At 40.6% G+C, this 17,145-nt stretch overlaps 1 protein-coding gene across 2 annotated transcripts in view; it reads right to left on the reverse strand.

Annotated features, from left to right (window-relative positions):
* Positions 1-17,145, reverse strand: part of LOC112431412 (protein NLRC3-like) — a 38,634-nt gene that overhangs the window by 14,427 nt on the left and 7,062 nt on the right. For both annotated transcript variants that reach the window (XM_076879328.1, XM_076879326.1), the window contains exons 3-6: positions 5,533-7,327; positions 3,541-3,714; positions 3,127-3,300; positions 2,758-2,931 (exon numbers count right to left, since the gene is read on the reverse strand). In XM_076879328.1, coding sequence (XP_076735443.1) covers positions 2,758-2,931; positions 3,127-3,300; positions 3,541-3,714; positions 5,533-7,327 — 2,317 coding nt within the window. The remainder of the gene's footprint in view (positions 1-2,757; positions 2,932-3,126; positions 3,301-3,540; positions 3,715-5,532; positions 7,328-17,145) is intronic.

Raw genomic sequence — 17,145 nt, forward strand, 5'->3', positions numbered from 1 at the left:
ATGATGAATAAGTCTCTAGAATTAGCGGGGCTTGTGGAAACACAGACCCAACAGTTACTGTTTAAAAAGGTGGTATTCAGAATACAGTTACTTTGTTGAAATAAATGGATTACACAGTGATCTTTTCCTGTTTCATATGTTAGGCTATGTCCTCTCTATTTTTGGTTATTTTATTTTTAGATACCACACACACACACACACACACACACACACAAACACACACACACACGCTCCATGTTCTTCCTGGTTCTTCCTGCTCTGTTTTTCAGTATGTGATAGAAATATGCCAGCATTAGACAGCATCACTTTCTCTGGGACCTAATCCCTGCCTCGCTGAAAGCTGTTTATATAATTACCCATTCTCTCTAAAAGATGGGATGAGGGAGCCCTGTGCCTCTGTGCATGAAAAAGTCTGCATGCGTGTGACAGAGTGAATGAGAGACAGGCGGGTAACTTGGCTTAAACAGATGAGTTAAGTATATGGAATCAAACAAAAAGACAATCAGCACTGGGACCAAAGTTAATGGTATTTTGTACCACTGGGTATCTAAATTTAGTAATTCCACGCCAAAGCCCACTGATCAATGACCATGAGTACCATTCACAGAGAGTTGGGGAATGGCTGCTTTAACAGCACTGTAAGATGGCGAAGGATGTACCAAAAAGTCACAGGAGCTTGCAAAGAAAAGCGTCTGGACTTCTTTAAGTTGCTTGAAGACGTTTCACCTCTCATCCGAGAAGCTTCTTCAGTTCTAAGGTCAAATGGTGGAGAGTCCCAGATATAAACCTAGTGGGAGTGACCCCCACAGAGGGACAAAAGGACCCCCTGATGATCCTCTAATTGCCTGAGCCAAGCTGTGAAACTGGGTGTGGGTCCCAATCAGCCAGGGAGAGGAGGTGAAAGGTGAAACGTCTTCAAGCAACTTAAAGAAGTCCAGACGCTTTTCTTTGCAAGCTCCTTTGACTACGATGACCTGGATGACTGAGAACCTTCACAGACAGGTTCTCAGTCAAGGGGTTTGACTTTACTGAGAAGGCTTGCAGTTCCTGTGGCTGTGATCAGCTCCACTAGCGGGATTTGTCTCGGTGTGACAGCAAAATTCAACCCTTTAGCAAGGATGTTTTTCTCTGTTTGGGTGAACTGTCTGTCAGACAGATTCTTCACCCACTTGTCCACATCCTCGGTATCACATCCTTCTCTCTTCTAGCCACTGAGGACACTCTCCGTATTTTGCGGTGGTTTCCGACGTACAACAAGTAAGTCAAACTTCCTTTGGTCTTAGACTTCTTGTGATTGCAGCCATTCCCCAACTCTGAATGGTACTCATGGCCATTGATCAGTGGGCTTTGATCAGTGGGTTTTGGTCAGTGGTTGTTGATCAATGGTAATGAGAATTTGCATAATTAAGATTAAGGAACTGACCTCCCAGCCCATTGTTTCTGCAGTGAGCTGGTTTCAGTCATTATGCAAATGTACTGTTTATAAGATTGGGGAAACCTGCAGTCAGCTGAGACTGAAGAAGTCACTTGGATGAGTGATGAAAAGTGGCCACTTGTTTGTCAAAGGCAATAAATAAAAGAACCCAGCTTTTAAAGAGGAAGTAACCATTGGTACCATGTCCAGAGGCTCTAACAGGACCAATACCCTATGAAGGTGCTGGGAATGGAGAAAAAGCACTGTCACAATGCAAGTGACATATCCCACTGTCATTGAGACGGGTTAGAGCAGTGGTGTCAAACTCCAGGCCTCGAGGGCCAGTATCCTGCAGGTTTTGGATCCCAACCTGTGTCAACACACCTGAATCAAATGATTAGTTCATTACCAGGCCTCTGGAGAACTTCAAGACATGTGGAAGAGGTAATTTGGCGATTTAAATCAGCTGTGTTGGATCAAGGACACATCTAAAACCTGCAGGACACTGGCCCTCAAGGCCTGGAGTTTGACACCCCTGGGTTAGAAGGACAGCCACATGAAGAGCCACAGAGGTAAAAGCGGCAAAGAGCAGACCCAGACTTCCCTTGTCCCATTGGCAGTTATCAACAGGGTTGTCTGCCTCACCAGTCCTGGGCTAGTGTGGAGGGACCGAGTGGACTTAAAGAAAAGCTGCTCATGCTTCTTCAGGGCAAGAGAGGCTGGGCAGGAATCACCTTTAGTGTGATGTTGCTAGCTCATCACTGCAGAAAAAAGTTTCTCATAGATGCATTTTCAATGTTTATAATGTAGTAGGAAAAAAAGGTCATGTATCGTTACAGCTAATGTATGAAACATTGAGTGAAAGGAAGATTATACATTTAACGTGAATATTTGATTTGTGAAGTAATGAGTATAAATATACACTGCCCTGTGATGGACTGGTAGGCTGTTCAAGGTATACCCGAACTCCAACTTTATAACATCACGGAGGGTGTCTCTGCCTGAGTGCTGCAATTACCACTGGGACCACTGTTGCCTTCACCCTTCACAACCTCTTGAGCTCAAAACATGTTCCACATTGCTTTGATTACTCCACTTTGATGTATTCAAGTCTTTATTATAATTCATAGCATCCATCCATTCAGGCACCCATTTTTCTAACCACTTATCTACGGCAGCAACAAGAGCTCCTAAACTGAGTGTGTGGCTCCAGCAGGTTCCTGATAATTCCATTTGTGAGGATAATATGAAGTGACAGTTCAGCTGAAAGTTCTATTAATAAGTCAATCAATAATATAATTCACATTTTAAATGATCATATGTGGAAAAGTTTGAATCCTAACCTGAGAGTTTCCACTGCACTCTGTGAACTCTTTAGTCCAGCAGACAGAAGCTTCACTCCTGAATCCTGCAGGTCAGAGTTACTCAGGTCCAGCTCTCTCAGACTAGAGGACTGGGAGCTGAGAACTGAGGACAAAGCTTCACAGCTTGTCTCTGAGAGATTACAACCAGTCAGTCTAAAAAAATAAAAGACAAACTATAAAACAAATACTCATGTAAAGTTTGTTATTATATTACTACATTACATGCGGCATCTTTTTTTATTTTTAAAGGAAACCTTAATATTCTAAGACACAACATCATATGGATGAACATGGACAAAATCTTTAATTGGTTCGTTTTAAAGAAAATAAAATGACATTTGATCTGACCTCAGAGCATTCAGTTTACAGTTTAAACTTTGTACTCCAGCAGACAGAAGCTTTACTCCTGAATCCTGCAGGTTTTTGATGGTCAGGTCCAGCTCTGTCAGACTAGAGGACCCAGAGCTGAGAACTGAGGACAGAGCTTTACAATTGTCCTCTGAGAGTTCACAGATGTTGAGTCTGAAAATAAAAACATTAAGAAAGACTGCTGTTAAAGTGTAATCAAGGTGTAATAACTAATCCTGTTTGTTTTGTGCTGAGTAGGTTAGTAAAACTTCACTTTAACATAGAAATGAATAAAAATTGTACAAAACAACAATAAATGGTAAAGTTTACCTTTACTGGCTAAATTTTCTCACTTGATAAAAACAAAAAACAAACATATAAACAAACAAAAGAGAATACAAATTCTGATCTGACCTCAGGATATTCAGTTTGGTGTGTGGACTCTCCACTGCATCAGACAGAAGCTTTACAGCTGAATCATTGAGGCTGTTGGTACTCAGGTCCAGCTCTCTCAGACTACAGGACTGGGAGCTGATGACTGACAACAAATCTTCACAGCTTTTCTCTGAGAGGTTACAGCTGCTCAGCCTGCAAAAAACAACAAGAACAAGAACAACAAAACAATATCTATTATCAAATATAATCACTTTATATGATGAACCTAGGTAATCAAATGAGCACAAATGAGTACACTACAATGCAAAATTAAATTAAAAAAATGTTCAAGAGAAAAGAAGAAAAATATTTCATTTGAAACACAATTATAACATCCATCCATCCATCCATTCGCTTCCGCTTATCCTTTTCAGGGTCGCGGGGGGCGCTGGAGCCTATCCCAGCTGTCATAGGGCGAAAGGCGGGGTACACCCTGGACAGGTCGCCAGTCTGTCGCAGGGCCAACACATAGGGACAGACAACCATTCACACTCACATTCATACCTAGTGGCAATTTGGATTATCCAATTAACCTATCCCCACAAGCTGCATGTCTTTGGACGGTGGGAGGAAGCCGGAGGACCCGGAGAGAACCCACGCAGACACGGGGAGAACATGCAAACTCCACACAGAAAGACCCCGGCCTGATGGTGGAATTGAACTCAGGACCTTCTTGCTGTGCGGCAACAGTGCTAACCACCATGCCACCGTGCTGCCTCACAATTATACCAGTGTATCTAAATGGAAACCAGAGAAGAGCGGGTAGATTTAGTGACACTAGTTCAGTGTCTGCTGGCTCAGGCCTGTGAGTACTACAGTACTACAGTTACTACAGTACTAAACTTACTACAGTACTGTTGGTCACTTTATTAATTCTAATATCTGTGATTACAGTAAATGTGGTTGTAAATAATTGCTCACATGATGGACTTGGTGCAGACTCTTGTTTTTTTTTTTTTTGTCAAAAACAAGCTGCCTTTTAAAGTCCTGCCCTCCCTAAATACCAACGTGTTTTCGATTGGACAATTTCAGTTACTGACAAGAAACAGGACATTGACGGCAATTTTAATTATGATGCCCAAGGTTTTTCCTCTATACTGGATATAATCAGGACAGCCATAGCAGAGAATTATATAAAAAAATGAGTGTGTACTTAAGGTGAGACAGAAACCAGAACTTGGATTATAAACATCAAGAAAAGATACAATCTTGTAACTGGTGGCAGATTTCTTTTCTCGTGCATTAATCACATATTTTAATCATATCTCTTTAGTTTAGCAAGATGACTCCTGACACCAGTTGTATGCATGTAGAATGTTTTCACAATTGGGCCTTAGGTTTTATTGCATCTTCACAGACGGTCCACTTGAGACTTGAAGATCTCCAGACATCCTGCTCTTAATGAGGTGATGGGTGGTCGTAACTTTTGTTAGAGTAGGAGGGGGTAAAGAATGAGCTGGACTGAAGGTATAGAGATTTATGATATGCTATGGAATGTTCTTTGTTTAAGAGTGTTTGGGCAGATATAAAATATTTCAGGGTGGTGTGCCTCCTCAGAAAAATGTTTGGTGTTTGATCTGAACGTTCTCTCCACTGCAGTGTTTTTCATCTTTCTTTCTTTTAATAAACCTCACTTCAAAAGACACGCTTAGCTGGTAGTTGCAGTTTTATTTAAGAGTTTCCACAACATAACTGAGGTATATGCTTTAGAAAAAAAGAACTAAGTGAGCAAGCTGAGGATAATGAACCCGTAAGAGGGGCTGAAGGATCAGAGCCCATAGTCTTATAGGCTGGATTGTCCTTTGATAAGAGCTACAGACAAAAATTTCTGAGAAATGCTGACGGGTCCGGCTGGACTGAAACATTAAAGGTATCATAGTTGACCAAGTGAGTGATGATCATTTAATTCCCTATTTTTATGTATTTTTAAGTGTTCTCTGAACTGATCATGCCTGATTTAATATTACTTACAGAGCCTTGTTGGAGGCTTTGACCACTGGCAGCAGCCTCAGAAGAGCCTCCTCCGAAGCAGAGTATTTCTTCAGGTCAAACACATCCAGATCTTTTTCTGATGACAGTAAGATGAAGACCAGAGCTGACCACTGAGCAGGAGACAGTTTTTCTGTGGAGAGACTTCCTGATTTCAGGGACTGTTGGATCTCCTCTACTAGAGAACGATCATTCAGTTCATTCAGACAGTGGAACAGATTGATGCTTTTCTCTGCAGACAGATTCTCACTGAGCTTCTTCTTGATGTACTGGACTGTTTCCTGATTGGTCTGTGAGCTGCTTCCTGTCTTTGTCAGCAGACCTTGTAGAAAATTGTGATTGCTGTTTAGTGAAAGACCTAGAAGGAAGCGGAGGAACAAGTCCAGGTGTCCATTTGGACTCTGTAAGGCTTTGTTCACAGCACTCTGGTAGAAGTGTTTCTCTGCAGGTTCTCTTGCTTCAGAGTTCTTGGAGATTGTTTGTTGTTCTTCTACCAGATTAACTCCAGAGTTGATGAAGGTCAGATGGACATGAAGAGCAGCCAGAAACTCCTGAACACTCAGATGGATGAAGCAGAACACCTTGTCCTGGTTCAGTCCTCTCTCCTCTTTAAAGATCTGTGTGAACACTCCTGAGTACACTGAGGCTGCTCTGATATCGATGCCACACACTGTCAGGTCTGATTTATAGAAGATCAGGTTTCCTTTCTGCAGCTGATCAAAAGCCAGTTTTCCCAGAGACTCAATCATCTTCCTGCTCTCAGGACTCCAGTGTGGATCTGTCTCATCTCCTCCATCATACTTTATCTTCTTTCTTTTGGCCTGAACCACCAGGAAGTGGATGTACATCTCAGTCAGGGTCGTTGGCAGCTGTCCTCCCTCTCTGGTTTTCAGCACATCCTCCAGAACTGTAGCAGTGATCCAGCAGAAGACTGGGATGTGACACATGATGTGGAGGCTTCGTGATGTCTTGATGTGGGAGATGATCCTGCTGGCCTGCTCCTTATCTCTGAATCTCTTCCTGAAGTACTCCTCCTTCTGTGGGTCAGTGAACCCTCTGACCTCTGTCACCATGCCAACACAGTCAGGAGGGATCTCATTGGCTACTGCAGGTCGTGTGGTTATCCAGAGGCAAGCAGAGGGAAGCAGTTTCCCCCTGATGAGGTTTATCAGCAGCACATCCACTGAGGTGGACTTTCTAGGGTCAGTTAGGATTGTAGTTTTGTGGAAGTCCAGAGGAAGTCGACACTCATCCAGACCATCAAAGATGAACACAACCTGGAAGTCTTCAAAGCTGCAGATTCCTGCTTCTTTGGTTTCAGTAAAGAAGTGATGAACAAGTTCCACCAAGCTGAACTTTTCCTCTTTCAGCACATTCAGCTCTCTGAAAGTGAATGGAAATATGAACTGGATGTCCTGGTTGGCTTTGTCTTCAGCCCAGTCCAGGCTGTATTTCTGTGTTAAGACTGTTTTCCCAATGCCAGCCACTCCCATTGTCAGCACTGTTCTGATTGGTTCTTCTCTTCCAGGTGAGGCTTTAAAGATGTCTTCTTGTCTGATTGTTGTTTCTGGTCTGTGTGGTTTCCTGGAGGCTGTTTCAATCTGTCTGACTTCATGTTCATTATTGACCTCTGCAGTCCCTCCCTCTGTGATGTAGAGCTCTGTGTAGATCTGATTCAGAAGGGTTGGGTTTCCTGCTTTAGCGATGCCCTCAAACACACACTGGAACTTCTTCTTCAGTTCTAACTTGAAGTTAATCTGACACTTCTCAAGAGCCTCTGAAATAATAAACAAAAGCGGTTAACATGTCAGTATCAATGCCTGGGCAGAAACAGTCAAAACATTACCTGACCAAAAGGGTCCCTACATAGAAGCTACAGATAAAGTGTATCCACAGCCTTTCACTTATTTCACATTTTGTCATCCATTCTTTCAAAATGTGGTAAATTCACTTCTCAGGTCAATTTTTAAAAAAATAAAATACCACATAATGACAATGTAAGACACGCATGCTTGGAATTCTTGTTAATGTATTAAAAACTAATAAAATGTTGCCATACATAATAATTCATAGTCTCGCCGCAATTCTTTGTGGAAGTACATCTGGCAGCAATTACAGCTGCAAGTCTTTTTGATTATAATGCTTAAAGCTTGGTAAACCTAATTTTACGCAGTTTCTTTCATTCTTCTTTGCAGAACTGGGTCGGTGTCACACCCTTGAAACACCCGTAGCTAGTCAGGCCCCTGTAGTTAGGGAACAAGGTAACATAGGGCCCACTAGCTCTCCCTCAGCGGAATGTGCCGAGCAGCCAGGGAAACAGGCTGGCTGGCTGGGTGACGGTGAGGAGGAAGCATAGTCCTAAACAGAAGCCCCAGGTACACCACCAACCCGTTCATGTGTCTAACCGTTTTTCCCCACTCGGCGACACACCCGCCGGGGGTCAAACTCTGGTAATTGGTGATTCTGTTCTCAGACATGTGAAGCTAGAGACACCTGCAACCATAGTCAGTTGTCTTCCAGGGGCCAGAGTAGGCGACATTGAAGGAAATTTAAAACTGCTGGCTAAGGGTAAACGTAAATTCAGTAAAATCATAATTCACGTCGGCAGTAATGACACCCGGTTACGCCAATCGGAGGTCACTAAAATCAATATTGAATCGGTGTGCAACTTTGCCAAAACAATGTCGGACTCTGTAGTTTTCTCTGGTCCCCTCCCCAATCAGACCAGGAGTGACATGTTTAGCCGCATGTTCTCCTTAAATTGCTGGCTGTCTGAGTGGTGTCCCAGAAACGATGTGGGCTTCATAGATAATTGGCAAACCTTCTGGAGGAAACCTGGTCTTGTTAGGAGAGACGGCATCCATCCCACTTTGGATGGAGCAGCTCTCATTTCTAGAAATATGGACAAATTTATTAACCCCCCAAAATATGACTATCCAGAGTTGGGACCAGGAAGCAGAGTTGCAGTCTTACACGCCTCTCTGCAGCTTCTCTCCTCCTGCTACCCCCCCAAAAACCCATCTCCATAGAGACTGTGTCAGCTTCCAAAAAGACAAAAAACAAACTAAAAACCAGCAACAAACAACTTAAACATAAACAATCACAAAGAAAGAACAATACAGTATCCACATCTGAACCAAAGAGTAAAACAGTGAAATGTGGATTATTAAATATTAGGTCTCTCTCCTCCAAGTCTCTGTTAGTACATGACTTAATAATTGATCAACAAATTGATTTACTCTGCCTTACAGAAACCTGGTTGCAGCAGGATGATTATGTTAGTTTAAATGAATCAACACCCCCGAGTCATTCTAACTACCAGACATGACTTAATAATTAATCAACAAATCAAAAAACACAAAAACTAATCTTCTTTGTTATCATCTATCATCCACCTGGGCCTTACACAGAGTTTCTGTCTGATTTGTGAGTTTTTATCTGATTTAGTGCTCAGCTCACATAAAATAATTATTGTGGGTGATTTTAACATTCATTTAGTGTCACAGTCAGTAAAAGCAGACTACAGTGGGATGTAAAAGTTTGGGCGACCCTGTTAATAGTCATTATTTCCCTGTATCAATCGTTGGTTGTTATGATAAAAAATGTCAGGTAAATATATCATATAGGAGACACACACAGTGATATTTGAGAAGTGAAATGAAGTTTATTGGATTTACAGAAAGTGTGCAATAATTGTTTAAACAAAATCAGGCAGGTGCATAAATTTGGGCGCTGTTGCCATTTTAATGATTCCAAAACCTGTAGAACTAATTATTGGAACTCAAATTGGCTTGGTAAGCTCAGTGACCCCTGACCTACATACACAGGTGAATCCAATAATGACAAAGAGTATTTAAGGGGTCAACTGTAAGTGTCCCTCCTCTTTTAATTTTCTCTGAAGAGTAGCAACATGGCGGTCTCAAAACAACTCTCAAATGACCTGAAGACAAAGATTGTTCACCATCATGGTTTAGGGGAAGGACACAGAAAGCTGTCTCAGAGATTTAAGCTGTCTGTTTCCACAGTTAGGAACATATTGAGAAAGTGGATGACCACAGGCTCAGTTCAAGTAAAGGCTCGAAGTGGCAGCCAAGACACGGTTTGTGATACATGCGGCAAGACAGTGAGGTGTTGTGGCAACACCACTAACCTCATCAAAGACCTCACTGTAAATCATATCACAGAATATGACGAGCATATATTGAGAAAAAACTGAAGGGAGGAGCGGAGAGGGACAGGTGCTGCTAGGGCGAGACAGATGTCTCTCGCCGAGTCCTTTAGTGCTTCAGCCAGGCAACATGTTCCAATGGCACAACTTCAGTTTTCTTTTATTTCTATATGATAATTCTGCATTATTAATCGATAAGAACAAGTAATCTTTTATCTTTTATCAGAGACTTGTGATTGCTGGCTCTCCTTAGTTAATCCTTAGCTTTTATTCGTGCCTTTTCTTTTTTTTGTGTATTAATTGTTTGCCCGGTGGTCTGTTGAACAGCCCAGATGGTTTTCAGTTTAACATTTGCAATAAAACCCCTTATTTACTCTGATTTTGTGAGAGGGCTTGTGTATGTTTCTCCCCACCTGTCACCTAGCAGAGGGGGTCGTAACACACACTGGGATCCATAACACACTCCTTTATAGACGTCTTTTTATTAGATAGGGTTACGACATAAATATATATTCTTAGTTCTTATTTTCTGATTAGATTGTTTTGTGTATTTTAATAATAAAGGCCTTTATAAATCCAGACCCAGATGTGAGAAAGAACTAGGTCAGAGGGTGATAGGTCACCTAGCAACAGAGGCTTCAGTAAAGGGAACTTAAGAAACAGGAAGTTTGGTGCAGAGCTGCAGAGTCATATTAGTAAAATACAGGAAACCAGACAGAAAAAGCAGAACTAAGTAACACACACATTAGTCAGACCAGAAGGAGTTGTTTTGATCGAAACTGTGTGTGTCTGTGTGTGACCTATAGCAGAACTATATATACGTATTTTAGCTTGCATTGCTTTTAGAACTCTGGGTGCGTGCTCGTGTCTACAGTTCTCTGTTTCCAGAAATGTACAATAAAAATGATTTTTTGAGCTTCACCACTGTGAGTTGGAAGTCTTTCTCTCTTGCTAAAAGAATCAAAAGAACCGAAATTTAATAATTGGTGCCTTGACCCGTATTCTTTTACGGCTGAGAGGACAAATTTGGCTTAAGGTGCGATCAGAATTGAGGCGAACAGGAGACCTGTCTAAAAAGATTTAAAGGTAGGCAGAGCCTGTTCAAAAAAAAAAAAAAGCAAATTGTGCAGATTGGATGAATTCTAAATTATCTGGTCACCAAGTTAATGATCCTTACCGTTAAATTGGCTCAGTAGTGGTGAAATGAAAGTAAATTATAAAATCTGTTAAGTATGACATGTCCATGGTGATTTTCGGTAATATGTGATAAATAAAAAGTAAAGTCTAGGGAATATTTGATGAAAACTTATTGTTGTTAATGCTGGGGTGAATTTTAAAGTTGATGTGTTATGTGTGTCAATTGTGTTATCTTAGACAAGGAAAGAGGGTGGGACCCGAGTATCAGATAAATAAACTGGCGCTTAGAGTCCACAGTGGTGCTTCTAAAGTTATTTAAATTAATCTAAGACTGGAGTTGAACTCCAGGGGTGCAAAAGGTTCGGGGTTGGTTCCCACACTTTACTGCAGACGCGCGTTAGAGACCTGCGGCAACAGGAGAACCCGGGTGATTCCCGTGACCACTGAGGTCGGTCGTTAATAATCAGTGGTCAAGTACCACTTTTGTTGCACCGATTGAACGACAAAGTGGGGCTTGGGTGTGACCATTTCAACGCGGGTGACCGGTAAAGCTTTAAGTAAAGCTTCATGCACCAGTAGGATACTGAAACGCTGGTTAAGTGGAGCTTCTGGTCAAGCTGCGGGGAGCGCTTTTAAATAGGGCCTAGAAATTTGACCGCTATTGATGATGGCGTTGTTTGACCAGCAAGATGGGCAGACCTGGGCCTTAGAGGCTTTTAAAGTAGTCGAAAAGGTAGGAACGCTGGTACCAGGGAAGACGATGTGATGTTGAGTAATGGAAATGTTGAATACTGAGTAATGGAAATGGAAATAATGTATCTTGGCATTTGGTGTCTTTATAAATGTGTGAATGTATAAATGAAGTGTAAAATTGTCTTTGGATGAATGATCAAAAGTGTATATTGTTTTGAAAGTCTAATAGAGAAGGGTGTAGCGTGTGTGTGAGAAGATCTGTTAAATGAGAGAGTGAATTGTGCTAAAATGCCATTGAAAGAATTGTGAATGTGTGTGGAAAAACTGTTAATTGGGCTGAAGATTTGTGCCAAAAGAGCTCTGCTAAGCACCCTGAGGATTTTGATGTATTTTTTCCCTGTGTTAACACTGTCCATATTTATATAGCGCTGCAGAACTGTGCCCCCCCCCCCCCCCCCCCCCCAGCATGTTTGCACTGAGGAGGAGATGCTCTGTATCTCATTGTACAACCGTATAGTGACAATAAAGCATTCTATTCTATTCTATTCTATTCTATTCTATATGTGCTACCCATTAAAGGGGGTGAAGAAACCAGGAGCAAATTTTTGAAAGCGGAAACGGGTTAACTCTATAGAGGCTGTTTCCAAAGAGTGACAAAAGTAATGTAGGACCTTTTACCAGAAAAAGCTAATTATATCTTTTTTTTAGTTCACAGTAGTTATTGAGGCAGTCAGTTAATTATGTTAGCTAATACAATTAGTTAAAAAGGGGGTATGTTACGAAATAAATGTATATTTTTAGTGCTTATTTTCTGATTATATTGTTTTATGTATTTTAATAAGAGAGGCCTTTAGAAACCAAGCTCAGACGAGACAAAAACTAGGTCAGAGGGTGACAGGTTGCCCTGGCAACAGACTTTAGAGATGGGAAGTTTAGTGCAGAGCTGCACAGGAAATCAGACACAAAAAAGAAAGAGGAACTAACTGAGTGTGTGTGTGATGTGCTGCAGAAATATAACCATGCTGGGTGCTACTGCATTCAGACCTGAGCTTGTGTCTGCATGTGCTCGGTCTCCATTTCTGGAAATGTAAAATAAAGATTATTTTTTGAGCTTTGACCACTCTGAGGCCAGTCTGTTTCTGCCACCAAAAGAATTCAAAAGAACTGAATTTAATAAGAGCAAATTGATGCCAATTAAATGTGGTAATCTTAATTATTCAATCGACTTCACTTTAAAATAACTTCAGAAAAATTGTCACATTTGGGGATCGAGGTTACTAAGTCACACAAGTCATTATATGAAGCTAATTTTGTGAGAACTTTGGATACATTTAAAAATGAGGTTGAATTTTGGAATTCACTCGCACTTTCCTTGATAGGCAGGGTGAATGCTATTGAAATTATCTGCCTCCCCCATCTCCTATATCTTTTTCAAAATATCCCTGTGTATGTGAAAGCTACATTCTTTCAGAAATTGGACTCAGTCCTTCTCCCTTTTATCTGGAATTACAAGAGCCACAGGATAAAAAAGGCACCCCTTTGTAAAGAGAAAATGTATAGTGGCATAGCATTACCAGACTTTAAAAACTACTACTTCACAGCTAATATGCAATAATAATAATAATAATAATAATAATAATAATAATAATAATAATAATAATAATAATAATAATGATAATAATACATTTTATTTGAAAGCACCTTTCAGAACACTCAAGGACACTGTACAAGGTAGAATAATAAAAGCAACATAAAAGCAAACAGTTTACACAATCATAAAAGCATAAAACATAAAACAAATTTAAAATAGCAGAGTGGAGAGGTTATGTGGGATGAGCTATTTTGAACAAGTGAGTTTTGAGTTGGGACTTAAAGAGAGAGAAGCAAAAGATATTTCTTAAATCAGGAGGTCGGGAATTCCAGAGTTGAGGAGCAGAGCAGCTGAAAGCCCTGCTCCCCATGGTGGCAAGATGGTGGGAGGGGACGGAGAGTGAAAGGGAAGAAGTAGATCTGAGACAACGAGATGGGGCAGTGATCTGAACCAGATCAGAGGGATATGGAGCGAGATGATGAATAGCCTTCAATGTGTACAAGAGTATTTTGAAATTGATATGGTATTTGACCGGGAGCCAATGAAGCTGCTGCAGGACAGGAGTGATCAAGAAATGGATAGGCTCAACACAACAGGAACTCAGCGTAACTGGCAGTCCACAAATATAATCAAACAGTATATGAGCGACTTTGGTATTTGCGATGCATGGCGCTCCCTTCACCCCAACAGTAAGGAATATTCTTTCTTCTCACATGTTCATCACTCCCACTCTCGTCTGGATTATTCTTTGGTCAGCAGTTCACTGCTGAGTGACATTTCAGACACTGAGATTCACCCTATAGCTGTCAGCGATCATGCTCCTGTATCTGTAACACTAATACATAAGAAGAACGCTACACCAAGTAAAAACTGGAGATTCAATACATCGCCACTCAAAGATGAAGACTTTATTAAATATTTTAAAAAGGAATGGACTTCATATTTAGACTTTAATGACACTCCCGGAATATCTGCTTCTGTTCTATGGGAAGCAGGGAAAGCTGTGATGAGAGGTAAAATAATTTCTTTCTCATCACATAAAAAGAAAACAAAAATATTCAGGAATTAGAAAAAAAACATCAAATCCTTAGAAGAAGCCTACGCGTCCTACCAAGATCAGGAAACATTGAACAAAATATGCAAAACAAAACTAGAATTAAATGAAATTATTAATAAAAAAACACAATTCCTTATACAAAGACTTCGCTTGCAGAATTTTGAACACAGTAACAAATCAGGTCGATTTCTAGCTAACCAGTTAAAAATAAATAAAGAAAAAACAACTATATGTGCTGTTCAAGATTCATCGGGGAACACAGTATATGACCCTGGAAGAATAAACAACATTTTTAGGGATTTCTATAAAACTTTATATACACCACAAATAAACCCATCTAAAAATGAAATTGATCGGTTTCTTGACAACGTAACTCTTCCAAAATTACTAGACAGTCAAGCAATGGCACTGGATTCGCCACTGACGCCAGGTGAACTCCAGGAAGCCCTGATAAGTATGCCCAATAATAAGGCTCCAGGTCCAGACGGCTTCCCTGCAGAATTCTACAAAGAATTCTGGACAATTCTGGCACCAGTATTCCACAGCATGTTGCAGGAAATCGAGGAAAAGGGCAGACTACCACCAAATATGAATTCTGCCAACATTAGTCTCCTGCTAAAACCAGACAAAGACCCTTTATTTCCCTCAAGCTATCGTCCAATTTCTCTTTTAAATGTAGACCTTAAAATAATCTGCAAAGCTCTCTCAAAGAGATTAGAGAAAATAACCCCCCTCTTAATTCATCCTGACCAAACTGGTTTCATAAAAGGTCGGCACTCCTCAACAAACACTCGTAGATTACTTAATTTAATAGACTACTCATACAATAAAAACGTTGAAACCATAATATTATCTCTAGATGCAGAAAAAGCATTTGACAGCGTTAACTGGAAATTTTTATTCGCAACTTTACACAAATTTGGTTTCGGAAACTCTTTTATAAACTGGATAAGAATATTATACAATTCCCCAACGGCTCGTATCAGAACAAATGACCAGACATCCTCCAGCTTCTGTCTCCTGAGGGGCACCAGACAGGGATGCCCACTCTCCCCTTCACTTTTTGCAATTTTTATCGAACCTCTAGCAGCAGCATTTAGACAGGCTACAACAATTAAGGGCATAAAATGTAAGAACATAGAACATAAAATCAGTCTCTATGCGGATGATGTGTTGCTTTTTCTGCAAAACACACAAACCAACCTCTCTGAGGTAATTACTTTAATAAACTGGTTTTCAAGAGTTTCAGATTATTCAATTAACTGGCCAAAATCTACAGTTCTCCCCATTAACTGCTCCTTCCATAATTCTTCCTCTGCCCCACTGCAATCCGGAAATATTAAATATTTAGGTATTAATGTTTCTCCCAAGCTTTCAGACTTAACTAAATTAAACCACATCCCACTTCTAAAGAAAGTAGAAGGTGATCTGACTAGATGGAAATCTTTACCCATATCACTCATGGGAAGGGTTGCCACTATAAAAATGATGATCTTGCCAAAAATAAATTACTTATTTTTGATGATCCCTAACAAACCATCACAAGATTGGTTCAGATCTCTGGATTCATATATTTCCAAATTCCTTTGGAAAGATAAACCCCCGCGTATCAGCTTAAAAACGCTACAAAGAACCAAGGATAGAGGAGGATTAGATCTGCCTAACTTTCACCAATACTTCTTAGCCAACAGGCTTCAGTTCATCTCAGAATGGTCAAAACATACCTTCCTAGATGAGCCCTGGCTAGATGTTGAACAGGCACTATGCAAGGATCTAGAGATTTCAGACCTACCATTTATTAGCTCAAACATCAAAAGACATGAATGCTTTAAAAGCATCAACATCAGCTTTTCTCTGACAGCATGGTGGGAGTTTCTAAAAATAACGGAGTCTTCATTAATCCCATGCAAACGTTACACCTATCTGGAATAACCCTGACATATTACAAAACAATAATATGATTAATTTCCCAAAATGGAGTTGTAAAGGAATTAAATACTTAGAACATATATTAGAGGGAACAGAATTTATCCCATTTGACAGACTAGTTGCACAATATGGGATCAACAAGAAAAGATTTTTAGAATATCAACAAATTAAATCCATAATAAAAAAGAAATTTAACCTCAGTCAAGTTGAATTACAAACACAACCAAGTGTGGTACATTTCCTTACTCTTAAATCCCCCAAATTATTATCTAAAATATACAGAACACTTTCTAAATTAGATGAATCAATATCCCTTCCTATTGCAAAGTGGGAAGCAGATTTATCAGTCAGCTTAGACCAAAACTTCTGGTCTCAGGTATGCTTAAAAACCTTTAAATTGATTAAAAATCCCAGTCTGCAATTAATACAATACTAAACACTACATAGAGTGCACTATACAGGTCATCGGATGTTCAAGATGGGCTTTACATCCTCCAACAACTGCTCACACTGTCAAAGTGCTTCTTCTGCTTCTTAATTCAGATCAAACTGAGGTTATTGTACTCGGCCCTGAAAATCTTAGAAATATGGTATCTAACCAGATTCTTACTCTGGATGGCATTACCTTGGCCTCCAGTAACGCTGTGAGGAACCTTGGAGTCATTGTTGACCAGGGGCCCGTTCTTCGTACCTCGCTTACTACATACAAGATCAAATGACACATCCAAGACCAAACCATCGCGCTAACCGTGAGCTCGCTAATCCGGTTCTCCGAACACACCTGCTGTTGACGATTAGTACAGCTGGATGAAGTAATGTGAGATCACTGGGTGTCGTAAAAGGGGCTACGCATCGAGAGTAGAAACATTGATCGGCAACCCTCTGATTGGTCGGCGAGAATGTCGTCGGTATTTTTCAGCAGCAGAGCAAGAACTCCTGAGTGAGGGATTTCAGGAGTTTCAGAGTTTAATCAGAACGCAAGGGAACACTGCAAGGGCTGCAAAAGCAAGGAGAGAGGGC

Source organism: Maylandia zebra, linkage group LG3 (genome assembly GCF_041146795.1).
Source record: "Maylandia zebra isolate NMK-2024a linkage group LG3, Mzebra_GT3a, whole genome shotgun sequence".
Taxonomy (NCBI): Eukaryota; Metazoa; Chordata; class Actinopteri; order Cichliformes; family Cichlidae; genus Maylandia; species Maylandia zebra.